This window comes from Hesperophylax consimilis, chromosome 9 (genome assembly GCF_061612785.1).
Source record: "Hesperophylax consimilis isolate HC1 chromosome 9, BYU_Hcon_1.0, whole genome shotgun sequence".
Classification (NCBI taxonomy): Eukaryota; Metazoa; Arthropoda; class Insecta; order Trichoptera; family Limnephilidae; genus Hesperophylax; species Hesperophylax consimilis.
Window position 1 is genome coordinate 25,445,453 of NC_142844.1, and position 23,982 is coordinate 25,469,434.

General features: G+C 36.6%; 2 protein-coding genes across 2 annotated transcripts; both read left to right on the forward strand.

The window, feature by feature from the left end:
• The first annotated feature begins 8,001 nt into the window (after positions 1-8,001).
• LOC149421111 (VWFA and cache domain-containing protein 1) lies at positions 8,002-15,177 on the forward strand. Its single transcript, XM_089635812.1, has one exon. The coding sequence runs from the start codon at positions 8,180-8,182 to the stop codon at positions 11,861-11,863; it is 3,684 nt and encodes a 1,227-aa protein (XP_089491938.1). The 5' UTR covers positions 8,002-8,179; the 3' UTR covers positions 11,864-15,177.
• A 2,992-nt stretch (positions 15,178-18,169) lies between these two features.
• Positions 18,170-23,890, forward strand: LOC149421112 (transmembrane protein 177). The gene is made up of 4 exons (XM_089635815.1): positions 18,170-18,415; positions 18,667-18,803; positions 21,283-21,374; positions 22,262-23,890. Exons 1-4 carry the CDS (start codon positions 18,258-18,260, stop codon positions 22,838-22,840), a joined length of 966 nt encoding a protein of 321 aa, XP_089491941.1. The 5' UTR covers positions 18,170-18,257; the 3' UTR covers positions 22,841-23,890.
• The last annotated feature ends 92 nt before the right edge of the window (positions 23,891-23,982 follow it).

A 23,982-nucleotide genomic window follows, 5' to 3' on the forward strand; every position in this document is an offset into this window, starting at 1 on the left:
TCGCAACCTACAAGAACTGTATCCAAATGTGTGGATAGTATTGCGTATATTATTGACTATACCTGTAACGGTTGCTAGTGGGGAGAGGAGTTTTTCTAAGCTTAAGCTGATTAAAACCTATCTGCGATCGACAATATCACAATCTAGATTGACAAACTTGGCAACTTTGTTAATCGAAAATGAAATTGCTGAAAATATCGATTTTGATAACCTTATAAAAGAGTTCGCCGATAGAAAGGCTAGAAAAGTGAAGTTTTTTTAAATAAATAGTTTTTTTTTAATAAACGGTTATTCCATTATACCCATTGCCTTTTTTCGTATGGAATTGATTGCAGTTAGGGGGCGCGGTAAAAATCTCGCCCAGGGCGCTGATAGTACTAAAACCGGCCCTGGTGACATGTATAATAATAAAAACTTCTAAGCGATGCAATAAACAACATATTATTATAAAGCACTATACGAATATGTATCTTTAGAAATCCATTTCATATAATAATAACAACAAATACCTACATATATTTGACAACAGATGGGAGCTATTTTTTCTGTCTCTATCTCTATTATTAGTTTCTCCGGGAATGCAGCTGGTTTTCAGCAGTGCCTTATTATATGGTAAACAAAAGATGTAATATTTAAAAGCCATCACCACATTATAATATATATTATGATGAGTAGAGAATAATAAGGAAGTTGAGTGAAAAATATTTATATAAAAGGTATATAAAAATATACCTGGTAAATGTCAGATGGGTAGAATTCCCAATGATTATTATACTATAAAAATGTATTATATTTATCGTAACGTACAAATGAACATAATTAATAATTTGATATACTTACTTGGAAGCTTTAACTCAACGACCGGCTGTGATTTGACCCAAATAAACGTTTGGCCTATACACCTCTCTCATCTAAACCGACCATCTCTCATGTAATAGAAAGAGATGCACCATAGGTGATCCGTTGTACGTACAAGTCACGACACATGTGACGTCAGATTTCTTTCGACCAATCGTGGAGCGTATTCAGTTTAGTGCTATTGAATGCGTTTTCAAGAACGTTTAACTAATTCTAAGAATAATAATATAGAAATATATTTATATATTTAGAATCGATATTTTTTGATCTACATGAATATATTCAAAATATTTTTCACTCAACTTCCTTATTGGGGATACCAAGTAAAAATATCGCCTACAGCGCTTTTCCGTGTCTTTGTGAGAGTTACAACAAAATTTTCACCCCCTGTGCACCGCCAATTTATAAAATTTTCTAAAATACCCAATATCCAAGAATTACATGATATGCAATCATTGATGTATTATACTAGATTAGCCCCGTCTAGTTAAATTCATTTTAAAAATAACGCCACGTAGCGTACGTCACAAATATGGAGATGAACTTAACAACTCTGTTTAAACTCCTTGTACAAGCGTTCAAACTCGTAAGCGAAACCATGGAGAATTTGTTGTCAGAGGTGTTGTAATTTGGACATAATTCAAATTTAGATATTTGGAACTGGGTTATTTTTGTGAGTGAAAAAATGAACCTGCCCAGCATAGCTGAAAAGCAAAATAGCTTACTCTAGACCAACAAAAGGTAAAACGCAATGCACAGTGCCCATTTAGCATTGCGACACAGTGCGTGGGCCTTTTCATAAATGTGCACGTGAACCAAACCAAAATTATGTTGGGGTTATTTTTAAATGAATATGCCGTGTCTAGTCTAATTTAGTCTATGTATGCAATGCATTATAGCAAATTGCGTTACGACTACCCAGTCTACAGTAAGAACAAGATAATTCCTATACCTTTGAGTTTAAAAAAACCGTTCTGTTCAGAGGTTTTATTAGGTATTTTCGTTTATCCAAAATTAAGTTTTGAATGAAAAAGGCCACGCACGCTGCCTTTCTTTAAATTATTTTTTTTCTTTAAAATCAAATACAAAATTGATTTTCGTGGGAATACTTACTCTAATCATTGACATTCAACACGATTTATTGACACCGATATCAAATTAATATCCTTTAATATTCATTCTTCTGACATTTTCGATATATTCGGTTCTGATGGAATCATGCTACACTTGCGCTTCCTCTCATATATTATTTTGCTCTCACATAGATTTTATGTGAAATATAATTTGTAATAAAATTTATTTAGTTGTATTTATATACTAGTATAATTGATTTTATTTATAATATAATATTGATTACATTTTGTATCAGACAGAAGTGTGTGACACACAAGACTATAAATGGGCCGGTGATCCCAATCCGTGGAGGCGGAAGGCGTCGTCCTTCAGTGGCGTCGGGGGGTAGAGCGGGGCGTCTCTGTAGCCGTTGTAGCTGGTCCGATGCTGATTGTCGTCCTTGTCGTAGAGTCTGGGTCTGGTCGTAGAGGCAGAGAGGTCCGGGGTGAGGCGAGGGGCAGAAGAAGAGAAGGCGAGTAGAGTCAGAAGTCGGAGCGAGGTAGAAGGCAGAGCAGAGAGAGTTGTAGAGCTGATGGAGGTTGCTGGCTCTCTGCCTTTCTGAGGGCCTGTTGCCCGTTTTATAGGCCGCCGGCGGGCGCGCGATGCTCACACGGGTCCACTTTCTCTTTGATTCCTAGAATCGAGGGCCGTGTTTGTGACGCGATCGCGGCGCGCCGCCGGTCCATTTACCGCCTCTCGGCCGGTAGTTTCAGGCCCGTGGTCGAACGCGACCACGGCCTTTCTTTGTTCAGGCACGATCCTCAGAATCGCGCCTGTGGAACGTTCTGATGGCAAATGACCTCATGTCTGACATTACTCGTCTGATGTTGGAAATGAACACTCTCTCGACTAGAAGTTCTACTATAGATGAGATGTTAAATGCACAAACGGCCATCACAACAAAGCTAGACCAGCTCATTAATTCGCGACCAGTTCCTGCTCCTACAATGCCACTTCATAAGGAGACTTTCTCCTACGCTAACGCAGCTGCCAACCTGCCTACCTCAAAAAAGATTCTGGTGAACGGTTATGAACGACCGTTTCCTCAGAAACCGTTGACTGTCCTATTCTATCCTCAGGTGCCGGAGGGTAAAACTTCGGAGGACACTCTGAAGAAGCTTGAGAAGGTCCTCAACCCTAAACAAGATGACTTCCAGATTGTTCGGTCCGCAAAATTAAGGGTGCAGGCATGGCGTTCCAAGCCAGAGACAAAAAAGGATTGGAGAATATCAGGAAGGCCGAAGCGAAACTCGCTGAAAATGGTCTGAAAATGATCAACCCACTTGGACGCCTTCCCAAGATTGTCATATACAATGTCCCTAAAGGAGAGCAAACTGCAGACCAGGAGCTCTTCTCTGAGGTTTATACCAATAATCTAGTAGGTCAAACGACGCTTTCTCTTGAAGATCATCTAAGAACCATGCGGCGAGTTTCGCTTTTTGGCAAGAGAGATACTCCCACCATGAACATGGTAGTCACGTGTCACCCATTAGCCAGAAAAGTTCTCATAGACAGCGGGATGTGCTTCCTTGGTTGGAATGCCTGCCGTACTCGGGATTACACGGGGGCAACCAGGTGTTTTAAATGCCAACAATATGGGCACATTAGTAAGTATTGTCTGCAAGATAATGAAACCTGCCGTCACTGCGCCACTTTGGAGCATAACTACGAGAATTGCCCTAAGAAAGCCCTTCCCGCTGTCTGCGCCACTTGTACACGTTTCAAAAAACCTGCCGACCATCCCACAGGGGATAGGGATTGCCCTGCCCAAGCTGCTGCAATCAATGTACAAGTGAGAATGACGGACTATGGATCAAGCTAATTTTATTGCACCGGCTAATCCCACTTGTTTCTTGTTTCTTCTTTCTAATATATACCTACTCTTCTACTTTATTCCTTTTTTTTCTTGTTTATTTTTCTTCTTGTTTTCATGATTTTTAATGTGTTTTTTTTTTTTTTTCCTTTCTTTATCACTTTTCCATTAGCGCATACTCCTGGCCTACCATGTTGCTTTCATTGATTCTCATTTCTCTTTACTTTCGTTGACTTTGTTTCTCTGCTTTATGTTTTCTTTTTATTCTATTTTTTTATTTTTTATCTTTTCTTATTTCTATGAATCAGAACATCATTTGCTTTCTCCTTCTTCTTATATTTCCGTACACCTTGTTTCTTTTTTTTCAGGGATAATAATACGATGAGTTCGATACGTCGTTGAGTAAAAGTAATAACTACATAATGTGTTTTTTTTATATGTTTTCATATGTTTCTATTCTTATTTTTTTTATCTAGTTCTCTTATTTTTCAGGTAATTTTTTAATGATTTGTCAAACTTGTTGACTTCATATTGTTTACTGTGATTATTATATTTTTACTTATTTAATAATAAACACTAATGTGTTTTTGTCTTCAGCTTTTCTTTTCTTTTTTCTTTTAGATCTTGATACGTATCTCTGGCTGGAACTGAACTCCATTGATTGTTTTGTGTTGTTTGTTTTCCCCACAAGGGAAATTTGATCACGGACCTAGTCCCCGCATAAGCTCACTGAAGCTCTGTTAATTATGGGACTCTGCCAGACATCTGTGCCACCCCCGAGGGTGGTTGTGGATCAGAGGGAAGCCTGTGCTGACCTGGGTACCTTCCGCCCTGCCTCCGACTTCCTGACGCTTTTCTCCCCTAGGGTCATTAGGGTTAATCCCTATCATCCCATATACTTTCTTCTGGGCACCACCACGAGGTCGGCTTAGGGGCGCGGTGCTTGGACCTGCATTTGTCTTCCCAACCACCACCAATCCATCCTCGGGACTGCCAGCTGCGAGGCATTGAACCACCTTTCTCTTATGTTTTTTTTCTCTCTTGCTTACAGCTCACCTGAATTCGGTGACCACACGATATTCGTGATGGTTACTGAAGATGTCTCTTTTTCTTCCTTATTATCTACCTTTATGTACTTCTTATCTCTCTTCTCTACTTTAGGTTGCTGATACATTGGTACTATATGTCCTTTTTTCTTTACTTTTTTGTTCTTGTTAAAAGATTGCGAATTCCACGCTTTCTAATATTGTCCTGTATTTTCTATGCTTTATTAGTTCTTTTTGTTTTAAATTGAGAAGTATTCATTGATCATAACACCCATTGTAGTTACGTATCTGTAAGCGCTTGCATACCGCTTCCTAACACTGTATGCGGGGACATTGAAGGTCTAACTTCACTTTTAATTGTAGAGCCGTTTATTCAAAAAAATTAGAATCTTACGAGAACTCCGAAGGGGTGACCATAAGTCACCTATACCGGGGTGGGACAGCGGTGGGTCACTTCAATGACGGCAAATCACCTCGCACGCCATGACGGCGCACGGCCCTTTGCTTCGGGCCGGGGCCGAACGTTCCCTCTCCTGTAGGCACGATTCTCATAATCGTGCCCGAATTAAATGCTATTATGGTATCCACCAGCTCTCCCAGTATACTTCTCTGCCCGTGTCCCCTAGCCAAGCTCCAACGTTTCATTTATTGTTTTTACATTTTACATTTTCATTTTTACATAATTTCATACATAGAGTTTAATAATTAGACATAGGTCATAACAGTTTAATTTTATACATTTACATATTTCTTAATATAGAATTTTATTTTATAATTTTAACGTGGGTGACTGCGGCCGAGCCCGGAGCAGTACGTCCGTTACACATTTTATGATTTTGACTGTCCAACTAGGAAGGATTCCCGTTTCAGGACAGTCAAATTTACAAGTTTCAAGTTATCCTAGACGACCTAGACGAATACAGGATTTAAGACTAGTTAAAATAAGTATGTTAAAACGAAGATACATAAAAAGATATATAAAAAAGATACATAAAAAAGATACATAAAAAAGATACATAAAGATATATAGAGGCGTTCGTGATTTCAAATTACATTTTTTAGTATCATTTCGGAATCAGTCCTGCCAAGATCCAACAACCATTTTGTCACTCTTGGACCGAAGGATGACAATTCACACAGTTTCAGCTGAGAGGGGATTTTATTATATATTTTATAAACTATAATATTTTATAGTCGTCTAAACGTAGTTAAAACCACAGTTTGAATATGGCCTTGAAAGCCGAAACAGCTGTAACAATAACAAATACCAAAAATAAATTTGATTTTAATTAAATTAAAAAAAATATAATATATTATAACAATATTTTACGTTAATAAATTATCGAAAACGAAAAAATAGATAACCCACATACTACCTTACTGCTTTTTTGCTCATGCATAAAAAATATTAAAGCGGCTATTAACTCTGTCTTTGATGGTTCAGAAAGGTAAATTTGATTTTAATTAAATTAAAAAAAATATAATATATTATAACAATATTTTACGTTAATAAATTATCGAAAACGAAAAAATAGATAACCCACATACTACCTTACTGCTTTTTTGCTCATGCATAAAAAATATTAAAGCGGCTATTAACTCTGTCTTTGATGGTTCAGAAAGGTAATACTAATAATTATGATAAATTTTACAAACAAAATATTAATAAAAATGTATTACAATTAATAAATTCAGAACAATAACATTGGGAGGCAGGTTTGGGTACCGCCGCCTCGGGAACCATTTATTGGATAACCAACACCTCTGCCACAGGTCACTCCAAGTGGTTCGCTAGTTTTGGTGATTTAGCAGGGATGCCCGAGTTCATCGGATGAGGGGTTTTAGGAATGGGCCTGCCCACTAGCTGCGTAGCCTGCCAGATCGAGAGAGGCTGGTTTGGGAAGACCCTTTGAGGGATAGATCATTCGTCCGTCACTCCTGGACACACTGATGCCTAGATTCCTACCCGCCCCTCATACCTTGTTCCTTCCCAGAACTTCTTCTCCTTCCTTTCCTTAAAAAAATCTTCCACACAGCAACCCCAAAGATGACATAGGCTCTGAGGGGAATTATTTTTTCCAGGGCTTCCTGTGAAGGGTTAATGTAAAAAAAAACAACTAAATAGTTGGCAATGATTTATAACCTCAATATGAACACAGAATGTACACGGAACTAACAGCTTTGCTGAATTTACCATGAAAATTTTATAATTTTATTCTTCATGGTATAATCCACTTTGTATGTAATCAAAGACATTTTATTTGCAAGAATTTAACAAACTCACATTATATTTCAACAACTATCCTTTAAAAATTTGGCATCTTGGAAAACGATTTTTGGAGTGTTTGCATAAATAAACCACTCACCGTGTTTGTAATTATTACATCCGTAAACTGCACACACAGAACTTACTACTTTTTTTAACAATTTAACAATTTTTTTAGAAAGCGCAAAACACCTCCCCCAAGTACTAAATAAATGCAACTTACTTAAATAAACCACTCATGTACCGCCATTGAAAGGAATGTCAAAGTCAATATCATGTCAATATGCTATACTAGCGCCTCCAGCGGCCAGAGTTTTTGATATTGCCACTATTTCAATGGAGTTGGACGTATTATTAATATTGTAGGGTATTTGCTGCTATGAACAACTTTAACATACATTTGACACTCGTGTCAATGTTCCAAATATGCAAAAATAAGTTTTTTTTAAATAATTTTAAATTAGGTGCAAGAAGTGTATTGATAAGAAATAATTGTAGTCGACAACAATTTAATTGGAAATAGCCATGAAATAGCTCAGCGGTTCGGTAGTATTGGTTCGTATTGATTTTACTATTTGTTCGATATATACTAATGTAAAAGAGTACGAAAATTAGTTTATTTAGTAATTTAGTATCCACAACCATTGCATATTATTCTTAATTATTAAAGAAGCTTGTACGTACGATTTTATGTTTAAAAATTTGCAAAATCGAAACGTTATCATGAAACGTGTGTGCGTATCTGATATGTTTTATCATAACGGAAATTGAAATTCAATCGATTATTTTTAATTTTTCGAATTCATAAAATAGTAATCGCGATGCGCATCCTTAAAATATTTTTGTAGTAATTATCTATGGAAGCGCTATTTCGATTGACAGTTTGTTGCCTGATATATCTATGGTTGAAGTTGAGTTGGTTGTTTAGTCAGTGACTTAATTCACTACATTTTGACAATGTTTTACTATTCGAAACGTTTCCATATAAGTCTCGCCCGGCAATAAATCTCGACAGTATGATTTTTAAGATTATTATATTTTCTATCGCGATTTAGTTTACTGTGGAATCCTTTAATTACATCGATGAATCCACTTGTAAGGAATGTGTCATGGGCGGTTTACGCTTTCATTGTGTATTTAATGTGCGGGATTGCACTCGCAGAAGTGCAGGATGAGTATAAGACACAAGCAACATCGGGGGGCGCTGTTAATTCGAGTGAGACCGCGAATGAAGGGGACTCGAGGAGCAAACGCATGACTGGTCAGGCTGCCGCCATACTAGCCGAGCGGTTCAAGGAAGCCAGCGGCGAGGAGCTGGGAGCCACCACCCTCGGGAGGATCCTGGACTCGCTTCACCCCAGCTCACGAACCATTTCTGACGATGACCTGGTTCTCACCATCTCTGAGAGACTCGCAACCAAGATCAACACAGCCACACAAATATTATTGGAAATGAAGAGGAATATCATCAATGACTCTAATGTGCAATCCTTCACATATCCTTGTCCTCTCAGTTCTTACAAAAAGTCGCACCACCACCTCAGGGATATACAAATAAAAAGTGATAAAGTCACTCTCAATATTCCCAAAAGCAATTTCAAGTCGTACATAAAAAATGCTGCCAAAAAGTTTAATTTTAAAGTGAAAAGGCAGTACTATATGGCGGTGCGTGATGCTGGCACAGACCCAGTGTGCGGCGCCAGGAGCAACTCCAGGAAGCTGTTCCACCAGCACCTGCAGTCCCAGGACAAGCTGCTCCTGCTGCTGGTGGACGGGCGCCTGGGCCCCGAGAGGGCGCACTTCGCCAGCGCCCTGGTCCGCGACCTCCTCGCCCTGCTGCAGCCCCGGGACTCGGTGGGACTCCTGTTGGTGGGGAACACTGTTCTCGCCCCCCTCAGTGGAAAGTGCACTAATGAAACTATCTCTATCGGACCTGCATCACAAAAAAACAAGGAGTCCCTGCTGAAGTACCTGTCGAATGTGGAAACTAGTGCCGTGTCTCCCAACGTGACGGAAGCCATGGAAACAGTTTTCCAAATCACTACGCCTCTTCAAAATAACCAGAACATTTCCATTGTTTATATTGGAAAAGAATCATATTTAAGTTCCGACATTGACCAAATCACCAAACTGATGAGAAAAAGGAAAGAAACTGGAGACAATACTATAGTGACTGGGTGTGATGTACAGGTTGGTAGTGATGGTGAAAAGTCTGATGTATTCATCAATGACAGGAATACACCAATGAATTGCAATGACTTACAAGTATTTTGCGGAGAGTCTATGATTGTTTTTAACAGTTCAGTGACAGTGGGTCAGATAGCCTCTCTCCTTATGCTGCGCCTCCCTTTGGCCGGAGCTGCGGCTGTGGGTAGTGTCGGGATCTATGCGGCGGCCCCGCTGTGGGAGCCCCTCCAGAAAGACCTGCTGATACCCTTCGTTCTGCCTGTCGCGTCTCTCGGCCTCCTTGTACTAGATCTCTATTTATCTGATCTGGCCGAGGACATCATTTACTTTAATTCTTTCTCCAGGAAACACCGAGCATTCATCATCAACTTCTCAGGCAGTGTAATAGCCCATTCCACCTACCCTCGACCTGAAGTTATTTCGTCAGAGCCTCGATTTATAGACATTTCTCATTTGGAACCTGTAGAACAATTTGATCTGGTAAAACACAACATGTTGCATAACTCCAGCGGGTCTTTTAGTGTAGGGAGTGGGGCCGTCATAACTAAATACACTTGGAAGTGGGTGAAGGAGCTGTATGTAGTGTGTGTGGTGTGGGAGCAGTGGGCGGGCGAAAGGGGACCGGTGGAGGGCGCAAGGATGGCCGGGGGCGTGGCCCGGGAGCTGCAGCACCACCGCATGGATCTGCAGCCGCCCTCTAACTATCCGCTGTGCCGTCACTTCCAGCAAGTGTCAAATATCCATAAGGGAACTCTATACCTCAGCCCTTCCAGCTTCCAGTCTCCCTTCCAATATTTATACGATATTAGGAATGGAAAAGACATATCACTCACTTTAATGCAGAGTTACATGGCTTATTTGAAGGATTCCACAAGACTGCTCTCTAATCCTGGATTAAAATCGGACATACGGAACGATGTGGGTATTTTGAATCCAATGCTGAGTTACTTCAAGAGGCAGCACATCTACGGGGCCTACAATAAGTACATTGTCAGGAGGTACGCGGCTTCTGAACACGGAGTACTTGTCATGTTCCCTGGGTCAATAATGGAGTCTGATTTTGAACCGAATAGAAAACCTTGGTTTATGAGAGCCCTGCACAACCCGGGAAAACTAGTCCTTACCCCTCCCCACTTGGATGCTGGCGGAGCGGGGTACATAATCACGGTCTCGCAGGCCCCCACCTCTACCTCGAGAAGTCCTAAACCGTCCATTGTCTTATCCATGGATATGTCAATGGGATATCTTTACAAAATGTTGTTGGATTCCTTGCCGCCTTGTGTGGAACACAACATCAAGTGCTTTATCATGGATGACCGAGGCTATCTCCTGTCCCATCCCGGGCTAGTGGACCCGGCGCGGTCGGGGCCTGTGGAGCGACAGCACGTGACCCACAAGGAATCACTCATTGCCAATGATATGCTCAACCATCGGGGATTTGTGCGCAAGCAACTATGTAAGAACTACGCCGATGGAACCGTGCAAAGGTTTTATGAGTTCAACACCACATTGGATACAATTCTTACAAACCTCGTCCATGGAGAACATTGTGCCCGCTATCATATATCCTCAATTCCCGGCACCAATGCTTTTGTGGGCATGGTAAACTCTTCCTGTAACTTAGGAGCCTTCTGTCCTTGCAGTGTTGTAGACCGTTTGTGTCTCAACTGCAATCGCATGGAGCAAAGTGAGTGCGAGTGCCCCTGTGAGTGCTCCCTCCCCGAGGAGCACTCCTGTCCAGTGTCCTCCACTCCTCCAGCTGCTGTCCCCTTGTGTGACTTCCAGCCAGAGAAAAACACATGCAAGAACCACTACTTCTATAACATGGCATCCCACCTCGATTCTTGCTTCAACTTCCAATGTGAGTCCTACGGCAGTAGATCCGCCTGCCTTGGGGTGTTGGGCTGTGAGTGGTGCCAGCTTGACAGGGACGGGGAGAGTGGCCTGTCCTTGCCCTTCTGCGGGGCCCAGACCTCCTGTTTTGGAGGGGTGCTCGGGGGTCCCACGCCCTATGGAGAGGGCTCCTTGGGACAGGTGGCTCAAGACGATCTGTCCCCGGCTTACTCCGCAGTGGGGCCCATTGCAGGCTGTATTGTAGCACTGTGTCTAATCCTCGCCTTGGCTGTGTACTGCTATAAGCAGAACTTGACGGCAGAGCTACCAGAGCCCTATGTGGCTCCTGTCCCAGAGCCTTGGCCTCGTTCCGGGGTTCGCATGAGCCACTTGAACTCTGAAGACGATATTCACGATGAGAGGTCGGGACACCAAGACAAACTGCTGCTGGCCAACGAGCCAGTAGCTCCAGTGTCCCCTTACAGGGTGCTGACAGGCTACAGGCGTCCAAATGCAGCCGGGGAGTCAGATCACGGATACTCCACCATGACTCCCCACGATGACTCGGAGCACCAGGCCTTTGCCCTGGTGGAGCCCTTCCTAACCCCAGGCGCGGGGGGCAGCCCCTCACCCTGCCTGTCCACACCCCGTAGCAGTGCAGCGGACCTTCCCGTGACGGTGCTCCCCTGCGGAAAACACAACATCATGGCCCCAGTCACAGTGCACCGCCACATGGAGGCCACGTAACACTCGCCTGTGTTTGTATAGAGCTCTGGAACAGACTTTATGTATTTTATGTAACCGATGCATTTAACATTTTCATCCTTTGTAAATCTTTATCTAATTTTATCTTTGCAACTACTTTAGCTTTAATTAGACATTAAGGGAACAATTTGCTATGTTAAATTTGAGTACAAACCTCTAGCCATAGATGCATACTGCTAGTGAGAAATTTATATTCTTTTATGGTCATGTAATGTGCTTCAGGAGTGGCTGATGTTCGTATATAGCATTATAAAATTAAGTGATATAAAGAAAGGGAGCTACACACTGTATTTCGAAAAGCCATAGTTGATACACTTTGTATCCATAATGCTTTTGACTAAATAATAAAATGTAAGACTAATTATTTTTATAATTTATATAATATTACCTTTTTTTAAGAGTTTTAGTTGTACTGATCAGTGACCAAGAAAGATTTAACATGTTGAACGCCATTCTGGAAATGAAGAAACATTACCATTTTAAAATTGAAAAAAAAAAAAATACTCAGATGGCATCGGCGACCATCAAAACGTATTCCTGTTTTTTTTATCAAAATTTTCCATGAAAATCAAGAAAATTAGCTGCGGTCACCTGTGACCGTCATGGCGCTATGGGAGAAAAATGACGATTTTCGTTATGAGGTCACCGGTGAACTACATGGCGTTCAACGTGTTAAAAGTAAACAGCTTTGTTTAAATTGGACATTTTCTGGGATTTTTTTTTCTTGTTTTGCCCGACTATTTTTAATGAATATGATCTTGTAACTTAAAAAACAAATGTGTTTCAATTTGTTTGTTAAAAAATAACACTAAATTTCCATATTTCTCTATTCCTTGGGCTCATGCCAAAAAACATGTTATTGGGATGGTTTTTACAACTGTGACTGCAAAATAATCTGGATTTTTGTAGCCCATAGTGATTGACGTGTTATCAGGTTTGAGTAATTTTTAATAGTGTCAATATTGCTATCCAGTCGTTCTTTAGCACTAAATATTAACTACCCGGGTGTTCAAAATAATAAGTTAATATATTTTTATACCGAGGAATAGATTCTAAGGGATAATCAATTCACTTTTTTGTCAAGCTAAGTTATTCAAACGAATAATCAATCCTCGTCCGTTGAGCGTGATTCAAGGTGAGCTTAAAAAATATATGGTGATCTCTGAAACTAATCAAAGCATGTATTTAAATAGCAAGATGTATTGTAAAAGATAAGATGTGTTTCTCACACCAATAATACCCCAAGTGAATTGGGGGCAGCTGTACTATTGACAGCAGTTTATCAGTATTACTGAGATGGCCAAATTATCTTTAAAATGTGTACATATTATTAATTTTGGTATCTGGAAGTTTAAGGACGGTTGTTTCGGAGAATTTGGACAATTCTTCAAATTTCAAAGTTAATTTTCAAGTCCTGTTATTATTTCTGTTCTGTCACGCAACTAGCCTATAATGATATAATAACAGAACTTTCACAGAACCCCGAAAATTGATGAATTGTTCAAATTCTCCAAAACAACCCGTCCTAAGTAGCAACATAATATTATATGAATGAACAATTTAATACTAATTAAACAAAGGAAACAATTTAAGCATTTACAGTAATTTTTTTATAAATGTCATTTTCAAAGTCAAAAGTATTTTTTAAAGCCCGCCAAACACTCAAAAACTGGCTGGGTACGTGTGACGTCATACATATGTCGGTTGATAGTAAGTCCATTTCCACGGGTCAGTAGGAAATCAACAAATTCCAAAATAAATAATTAACAAGAACAAAAATAAAAACACAAATACTTCTGAAATATTTTTCAGACATCGTTTCCAAGGCTATTTATTAAATATTAATAAATTCTGTCAATTTTATCATTCTGACATATTATAGAACATAATATATTAAAAATACTTGCAATTTTGGGCGGCTGATTCAAATTAGATAGACAAATGTTTGTTTCAAAACCTTTTTGTATTTTGTAATACAGATTTTGAAAACATTAAATATTTGATCATAGCATTCGGAAATCTGAATGATTACTTTCTTCTGTTATAGTGTCAGACTTACCTGGCCTTATACAATGGCACTCATGCAAAATATCAAGACTAAAGTTTTCCACTGAACCCTTTTACAAAACATCACAAACCGTTAAATATTTTTTACTGCTAATTTTTTGACCAAGACATAGGGTATACATTTTAAGGCCATAATATTTTTCACTCAACTTCCAAACAAAATAATTAATTAAATAAATAACTTTTTTTTTATTTTTGACCAGATCAGTTTTACCTTGCCGGCATCTACAAACTGCATATCTAAAGTTTTTAATTATATCCATAATGTAATTTCACATCCAACTAACAATATCAACATAAATTAATAAAACAAATAAATCAAAATATGTTTTAACCATTACAAATTAATAATTTATCGCCTTACAAGATTTATTTATTTATTGGTCACAATTATTGTTTTGTCTTTCTAGGCATTTTTAAACTAAAATTGTAATAAATTTCATAAAATCACAAAAAGTTATAACTTTTTTTTTTTAAATCTTTTTTTAGATTAAATTTACTTTGTACAAAGCATAGCTAATGGAAGTTGTAGTCACTAAACTAATAACTGCTATTTTTTATTGTACACAAATATGATTAATTAAAGTGTAATTAATAATTCGGCACGGAATTGAAAGGAATATTATTGTAATAACATAGTCAATCAAGTAGTACATTGTAGTCATTTTGAAAATAAATAATAAAGCTGATTGCAACGGTATTATTGATCAAGCCAATAAAATTAAGTATTATAAACAGGGCTCCAACGTTTATGGATTGATGACTATGCCATTTTCTACGATAATAAATAATATTTTACACTTTAGTAAGGGAAACTAGTTGTGTAACTTTTAACAGTTATATAATTTTTGTACAGTACTTTTTAAATACTTTTTTTGTAATATTTGCCATATTTTGTGTAGGACAATAAATAATTGATGTGTAATTTTTATTTAACAATAAAATTTGAATAATAATTTTTCGTTGTTTACTAATTTATGCACGATTGCTTCCAAAACAGATGAGGATTACCAATTACATTGAGAAGATATATGGGTTCCTGCCTGAAGACTGTAATAGAATCACTTAATATTGCCCAAAAACTGATTCTCAAAGGTATGAGCAAGAGAAAATTTAGAAATCCTACACAGTTACTTTATAGGGAATGTAATATCATGAATTTAAAACAACTATCACTCAAACGCTGTGCAGATTTTTTAGCAATATTAGTTTTGCGAAAAGAATGCAGCAAATTCATACTACAAGAATTGGCCGTGGTCTGAATTTATGGCAATTCACCCCAAATCCTCATTTGGGCAAAGACATTATTTGTACCAGGCTCCACTTCTATTTAATAGCCTTCCAGACCATAATATTATTAAGTTGTCAAATTCCTTGTATATTTTAAAAAGAATGGTAAATTATTATTTGTTCTAGCTGAAGATTTCCAACTTTTTTTTCATCTTTGTCCTTTTAAATTATGGCATAATCAACTGTATATTATTATTTGAATGACTACAGTACCATAAATAAACCACTCTGTACAGTACTGATTGTTGTATACGGAAGTGGCGCCCTCTGTTATTTATAAAAATAATCGTTTTTCAAACAGCATCCCAATGAGAAAAAGATAAAATTTACAAAACTTGGAATTTCTCAGTTACAAAAACTTTACACAACTTCCCAAATATTTTTTTCTGAAAAAAAATTTACAGATATAAAATTTTCCAATATTAAAAGATATATTATAAAACAAATTCATAATTTCACAAAATAAAAAATGTTTTAAAATAAATTTTCCCAGAAGAATTTTTTTCAGAAAAATTTTGGTCGTGGCATAATATCAAGGGAAGAAATAATGTTCAGAGCTTAAATTTACGATTTTCCCAGAAGATTTTATTTCTATAAAAAATTTAAAATTTCGAAACTTCACGTGAATAATTTTTGATATTATTATCAAAAAGATAAATTTACCGACCAATTTTCCCAGACGAAATTTGTCCAAGATTTTGGGATAAATATCCAAACTACGAATAACAAATTAAAAACGAAGGGTCTAACTTAGAGATGGGCAAAATCGATGACTCGTCGATAATTATTCGATCTTTTTGGCCATCGAAATATTTCGATCCATTGTCATGGACAAATCGATTCTGTTAAAAAATCATTCGAAATCGAACTAGGAATCGATTATGTCAAATCATTCGACATCACAGCAGTCAGGTTATTGCTCAGAATTCATTTGAAAATCTAAATCGATTCCGAGATACGTCAAAAATAGCTCGGTTTGCTTGAAGAACGAAATATTATTCCCACAGCATAAATAAACCAGCTGTCCCATAGGTTAATTGTGTTACGTACTACCTAATATGCATTTGTCAAATGTTGGTAATGCTAGGTATTAGATATTAGCTTTTAGGGTGAATTGCCTAATACAAAAAAAGATATTAGCTGTTTAATTAGGTTGGGATTTATGACGCCGGTACATTTAGTTTGAGCTTTCTGGCTTAATGGCTGTCTGACGTTAAATAAATTGGGAAGGCTATCAATAATAATAATTTCATAAAATTTATGGCGCTGTTTTTGAGAAAAAACACCTCGAGTATGTAATTGTTGTGAAAAACCCAATGTATGATTGTTTCGATTAAAATATTTCGATCATGCCCGTCACAAGGTCTAACCAAATCAAAAAATTCCAACTTATGAACAATATGAACCAGTGAGTGGTTTATTTATATTATGAACCCAACTTCATGTACGACGATATTCCTGTCACGGATTTTTCCCTGTGACTGATGCCTCTGGATCGCTCGATGTTATTTTCCCATGGAACCGGCTATGGAATCGCTTCCTTTTGGCTTTTATAAAATTCCAAAATTTGAGCTGTGCCTGTTCCGATGAACATAAAAATGTATCTACAATGATGTACACAAGCAAATGCTTTCAATGGAAGGGTAGTAAAAAGACCCAATATGTAAAATGAATTATGTACCATGTAAACATATTATTAAAAATAAAAAATAATTAAAAAAAAAAAAAAAAAAAGTAATTTTAAAATGTTACAGTTCTCAAACCGATTTGGTTGAAAATTATAGGGATGATATTGGTATAGGGAAAGTATTGTTATAGGAAATCATTGATAGATAAGGGAGGAGAATCTCGAATTTTATGTCAAAATACACAATTTCAGTGGCGTTCTTTAGTTTCTTGAGTTTTGATTAGCAGTAGATTTCTTAGTTAATGGGAATTCGTTACTCAGTAGATAGTTTTCATTCGTCCAGTTTATTTCAAATGACCGAAGTTATACGACATAAGTACATACAGTAATGGTTTTTATATGGATAGAAAAATGGATAGGTAAAGGTTAAATGATAAGTAAATTTTTGCACACATAGGGCCTAGCAGCAAAAAATCCATGAAAGCGAGTTTTAATCTGACCATAATTTAATCATATTAACCATTTTAAAAAGCAGGAGGCCTAATTGCCCAGTAATCTGTAAGAAACAAAATAGTTCAAAAGTGGATGCCATTAGTTGAGGTGTGAAGAAATAAAAGTCACCCAATTTTAAAAATCCTATTCTATCTAAAATAGACTTCGCCGTTTAAAATAAATTCAGTGAGAAATTACACTCAAAATATTTGTATAGAATTATAAAACAACAAACATCATTTCTGAATAGTTAATATATAAGATAAAATTAGAAACATCTTTTTCCGACTCGGGGACAACTGTTCACAGAACTATTATATTTTAGATCTAAAAGTGGCATGATGGTGGCATGGACGCCACTCCCTGGAATGGCAAACTAGTACCCTGTCGTCCGGCTTGTGCCTAAGCTTACCTCGCCTGTGATGCACGACCTCGGCACCTTCCGGCGGGATAGACAAATATACATAGTAGCCGTATTACTTTTTTTGGCAATGATACATAATATCCAAAAGTGGCAGATCTTCACCTTGTTTTACGGTACCTTAACATGATGAAGTTTTGAAAAAGTTATTTTTCTTTTTTATTTACTTGTACTTTTCATGTAGAACCAACTTCAAAGTTACTCCACTTTGCCACTGGACAACTTGTATATTATTTTCATAAAATTTTCCCATTGCACGTTTCTAAAAATTACTTCGAATGCTATACGATCGAGAAGAAATCGAGATTAATGAGAATCTAAGGGAAATAATAACATCACTATTACGCCGACACTTATTTTGACAGAAAAAATATTTATTATATCTGTGGAATAAGACGTAATATAACCATGATATAACCTTTAAATCACTAAAATTTCGTAAATTGCATGGGATTATTTACTGTAATTATAATTTTAAAATGGCTGTTAGAAGACCGGTCAGTTGGTTTCTGACCGAAACGGGGAGGAAAACAACTTGCATAGCTGCTATGGCTGCAGGCACCGGCGCCCTTCTAATTAATTTTGTCCCCGAAACTTTTTTATTATCGAAATATATCGATATTGTGCATTTATACAAGTAAGATAATAATATTGATTCTACTAAGTTGCTCCTTGCTGCTCATACTTATTACTAGATCAAAATATAATTCTAAAACTTCCCTTATTCCTTGCTTTTCTTTCTGTCCAAACATCACGGAGGTGATGAAAAAATATTCGGAAATCATTCTATTTCAAGGCAGAAGTTCGCTGCCAGTTTAAACACATTAAGATGAATGAATTTCTATGCGAAATAACTATACGTTAACAAATAAGTTGTTCTTTTTTTAGGGGCGGTTTGAAGCAGGAAGTGTCCCCTGTTATTATGGAGAGGTTCAATAAATGTGTGGATATTTTGAAAATTAGTGGTTTGCAAAGAACTCTTCTGCAACCGTTCCATGTCTTCGGATATGATTTATTCCATGCAGGTAGGTGGCTTTCAGAAATTGACGATGTGGGGTATTTATAGTATAATTGGTAACCTAACCGCCGCACTCTTGGGCACAGATTATGGAAATTACACTTCGTTTCAACAAGAAACAACTATTTACATGCACAAAATAAGTTATTAGTTTTGGTTGATTGTAATTTATCCGTAATTAGACTGAAAAAAAAACTTTCTTACAGACTTTTACTCATCAGAAATGTGTATTCCGGAAAATACCAATTCACAATAGTCAACCCTTAGGTGAGCAGCGTCGTCAGCTATCGGAAGGTTGAAGAAACCAAAGCGCGCACCAGATACTAAGTTCGGTGAGCGTGCTTTTGGACTGTTAAGACCTAAAGCCTGGGATGGACTGCCACTTGATTTAAGAATGATCACAGACTCAACAGAATTTAGAGCTAATTTAGACAGTCATGTCCGTAAAGTCAGAAACCTTTCACCTTCGCAGTCTGCGGCATTGTAAATATGTAAAAAATGTAAACTAGAATTTGTAACTTTTTAAGGTCATTTCATAAAAATTCTCACATCGTAATGAGTCCTAAATTCTCCAGTCTTTTAAAAGAAATATCAACTCTACTTTTGCCATCAATCTTCTAATAAATGTAATATCATTGGAAATGGAGGGTAAATAGCAAATGTAAAATCAATGTCCAGTGGTTTTACTAGTTTCGTCTGCGTGCGGTCATAATCTTTTTAATAAAAGTGTAATTATCTGAAGTGACCTGCCAGGTTTTACTTAATCTGTTTGTAAATAATAGTTTTTTAGTCTCACTGGCTCCAGATGGTTGGGAGCATTTGGAACTCTTGTGTGTTTACGCATAAAAATAATAATAACTATGTTTTCTGATTCTGTTTATAAATAACTAGCTGTACCCCACTACGCGTTTCTGTGGTTCAGTGTGTATGTACAGATAGAGAAACAATAGCGCACATTGCTTTTACATCCAACAGATGGTGCTGTTTAAAAAAAAATCTTTTACCTGTCACTTGTGACATCTTTATAATATAGGTATATAAAAACAAACGCATATCTTAATACAACGTTGTGTCAAAATTTCAAAGCAATCGATGAAGAACTTTTGGAGATTTAAAATTTTGAACAAACAACATTTACATTTTTATTTATCAGACAAAATTAGATAGAGCCTAGGAACTCGTAATATACTGTACAGCGCCCTTAAGGCGAAGCTTAATGCCAAATCACTATTTTGATTAATCTTTATAACGAATTGGTGTACATTATGAATACAAAAAAATATGCTTTAGATAAATTGAAGGTTTTCCTATCGCTTCGCTTCAGTAGAATACAAATAAAATAATAAATTACACCGCCATAGTTGTAAATATGAACTAAACAGCGTTAAAAAGAGAAAACACCAAGCTTTATATTCAATTATAGAAGGTAACCACAGAATAATTAAAATCTATACCTCTATCAAATTATAGGTTCTGACTGAAATTTGAGAAAAATTTATGAGTTTTTTATTAATAATTTTAAGCAATAATTATTAGCCTGAAACACAAATATAAATTGATAAAATAAATGCCGCTGACGGGGATTGAACCCGCGCCTTCTGATTGCCGGTCAGGTGCACGGAACCACTGTGCTACGTTGGCTTATTTTTAACTTTCAACAAAAAATACTAGTATTTATTGAATTAGAGAGATTTAGCCGTCCGCCGGCTTATTCTATTTTCATAAAAGCTTATTTGTTTTTTTGCAAAACAATGTTTTTATAAATTGTACCGTCTTATAAGATAATATGAATAATATATTATCCTACAGATAAATTATTTATGATGCTTGTTTGCTGCAGGCTATTGTACTGTGATATTGATTTGGGCCAACGTTTTTTAGTAATCCACTTACCAGAGTGTTAGACACTCCAGTATCGCCCTAGTCAAAGACTACCATTCATATAATTATCCAGAAACTTCCCAACTCTTCCCAATTCCAACTCCCTTCTGCCCCATACACACCAATTAGGGATGCCAGTCCCAATGACTCCGAACTCCTGTGCGGTATTCACATTTAAAAAAAGTATACGTATAAAGTGACATTCCAATACATCTAGACTTTCTATTGTCTCACAAAATTAAGATAAAATGTGGCAAGTGAGAAACTCTCTTGTTTCTTACTAATCGAATGTTTTCCTTAGCTTTTGCTAGTGTTCGCCAAGTAATGAAAAAACTTTCTCATCACACACGAGGGAATTTTGGCACTTACAAATTTACTTAGAGGTAGAACTAGTGGAGTTGAGTAAAGAACTACAGTTCACATGTTTTTGGCTTGCCACCTTGAGATTTCTACAGCGCATCTATATACATTGTAACATCATTGCGCATACATAATTTACATGGGCGAAGCCAGCACTGATTGAGTTGTAATTATTCCCATGGTCCTTATTTGGCAACAAAAGTCTATTTTGATTCTCCTTAACCAAAAATGTTATTTGTTTTTAGGTGTGTATTCTTCTAGGTACGGAATCTCCATCGGTATTCCTGACAACTTCAATTTCAATTCCAAAGAGGATATCGACAAAGATGCAATTCAGGTAAAATTAGCACATATAAATATGATATTTATTAACTCCTCAGGCCTCTGGCATATTCTGACAGAAGGTCCGAGTGTTTCCGCTTTGCAATAAAATTCAAATAAATTTATTTCTGAATATATCTGAAAACTAAAATCAGTTTTTTGAAAGATGATGAAATATGTTTGCAAATTTAACTATTAGAAATAAAAATATAATTCTATAAATATTCCATTTCGAAATGCTGACATGAAAAAGATTTAAAAATGGATTGACTTACTTTTTTTCGTCTAAACTAAAATTTCTAATGATAAAACAGAAATTTTATTTGACAACATAACTGTTACCTCATTTTTGTTTTCTTTCATATAAAATTCAGTTTCATACTTTTTCTCAAATTTCAGTTGGAACTTTTGGCTTACATTTTAATTTTTCTGTGGTTAACTTCTAGATTTGAATATAAAGCGCAGTGTTTTCTCTTATATCATGTTTTTAACCATAGCAGTATGCGTTTTGTTCTCCACAGACCTATCGGCATTCCACTGGTTAATTCAGCCACATTTTTCGCGTGATTTCTCAATTATTTGTAGAAATAATGAATGATGAGTGGCAAAACCGATTTTAATGTCCCAATTTTTTTTTGTATGTTGCTTTAAAATCACCTTCTTGTAGTTTCATGAAACTCAATTAATACAAACCATTTTCTGATATTTTCATGGCCCTAAAAGTATCGTGATAATTTTTTGTGGTATTATGATATGTTCACATCTGCCCTGACGGTGGACACTGTAATGTTAGCTGAAGGAGAATTCAGAAGCGCAACACGGCATAATACCCCAAACATTAATCAAAATAAAAACATTTCCTATTTCCAAGCTTCCAGTAGAAATAAAATAAATATGTTTTAGGTAAATTTGAAGCCTGTGAACTGGACATCAGAAGCCGGCCAGAAGTTGGAGGAAGCGCTTGTGTTACCTGAAAAGGTTCAAATGTTCGGGATTTGCAGGGAAATAATGATGACCCAAACAAGGCATCTTTTCATCAATTCTTTATGTCCTACTTTCATCATTCTGGGAACTTATTTGGGCACCAGAAGCTTAAATGAGAAAATGAACTTATACTCTAGACCAGTAGGCTTACGCATGGTGGTGTATTCTCTAATCTCCATATTCAGCACAGGACTTTACTTTATGGTCAAGGATGTTGCACAGGTTCACTACGAGACTAGTACAGATGAAAAACTTGCCGATCTCGGTCCAGACTTCATCGAGGGTGGAATTGAGTTTTACGATAAAATTTTAAAAAGGAATATGGCTTTGCGACACTTCATGGGGAAAGAAGGAGAGAATTTATACTCCGCTAAAGGTAACGAAAACTTTCTTCTCCGACATAAGAGGGTGCCACTTACAGCTAGGAAAGATTATTTTGAATTGAGACTGAAACAACTGCAAGAAAAGAGCACCGATGAAGGAACTGTTGCAACATAAAATGTGTCAAAACATCTTGTTTTTTTTTTTTTTTACCAAGGAGTTAGAACAGAGATGATTTTGAAGGGAAGTAAAATATTAGTTTTAATTAACTGTATTTATTTAAAGAATTTCCCTAACAGGTTAACATGCTGGAATCCATTTGTGTAAACTTTTTTTGTAAGCATTCTCACATTCAAAGACCAAAACATTTATTTTTAAACTGCAATACAATGTTAATAATTTTTAATAGAATCAAACTTACCACAATCTATAATATAAAAATGTATTATCTGCCTATTTTTAATTAAAATAAACCTCAAATGCTTGCTTGCAAATATTCTTAGCTTATCTGGATTAAGTATGTTTTTTATTGATGGTACTTGGTTGTTATCATGTAGTGTTATCTAGTTTGTATGAATAAATTCAAATGCGATTTGAAGAAAATCTTATTACTGCTCTTTTATTTTAAGCCGTCTTTCTGCAATATAATTAATGTTCTATAAAACTAAGCAAACTACACCTAGGGAATGTGTTCCAATAAGTCTGTTGGAATGCTTAGCAGGCTCCCTCACACTGGCCAAGGAATCAGCATAACCAGGTGCATTACGAATGCGTGATACTGAGAGCACTCTGTTCCACAAATTTCTGTTGGCGCCCATATAGTACAAGGGTCAGTTTATGACGATTCCTTACAATTAATTTAATTCCATAAGCGGTTAGCTGTTAACGATTATTGCTTACAGCAGTTAATTCCAAATCAAACATTTTGTACAGGAACTGTTTTAAATAAATTCTTGTATTTACCGAATGAAGTGGTTTTTAGGAGTGTTGTGTATGTGACCGACATAAAAATTAACTAAAATATTGCAGATCTAACCTCTCCTATCAAAGGTATTGATTTGACAAGAATATACAAATCCAATATTATTGTAACTACACCATTTCTACTGATGAGTAAATCTAATAAACTATACTAGTTTTAAAACCTCCCCTACGAGTTCTTTTAAAATCTATATCCATAACTCTTGTCAAGTACAGATCCTTCGAACGCAGAACAACAATGTAGACGCTTACTACCAGAAATCAGGGATATTAGTCAGCAGCAGGATTAGCTTACCATTCTCTAGTCACCATACATACCAATCCAAAGATCTGTTTGT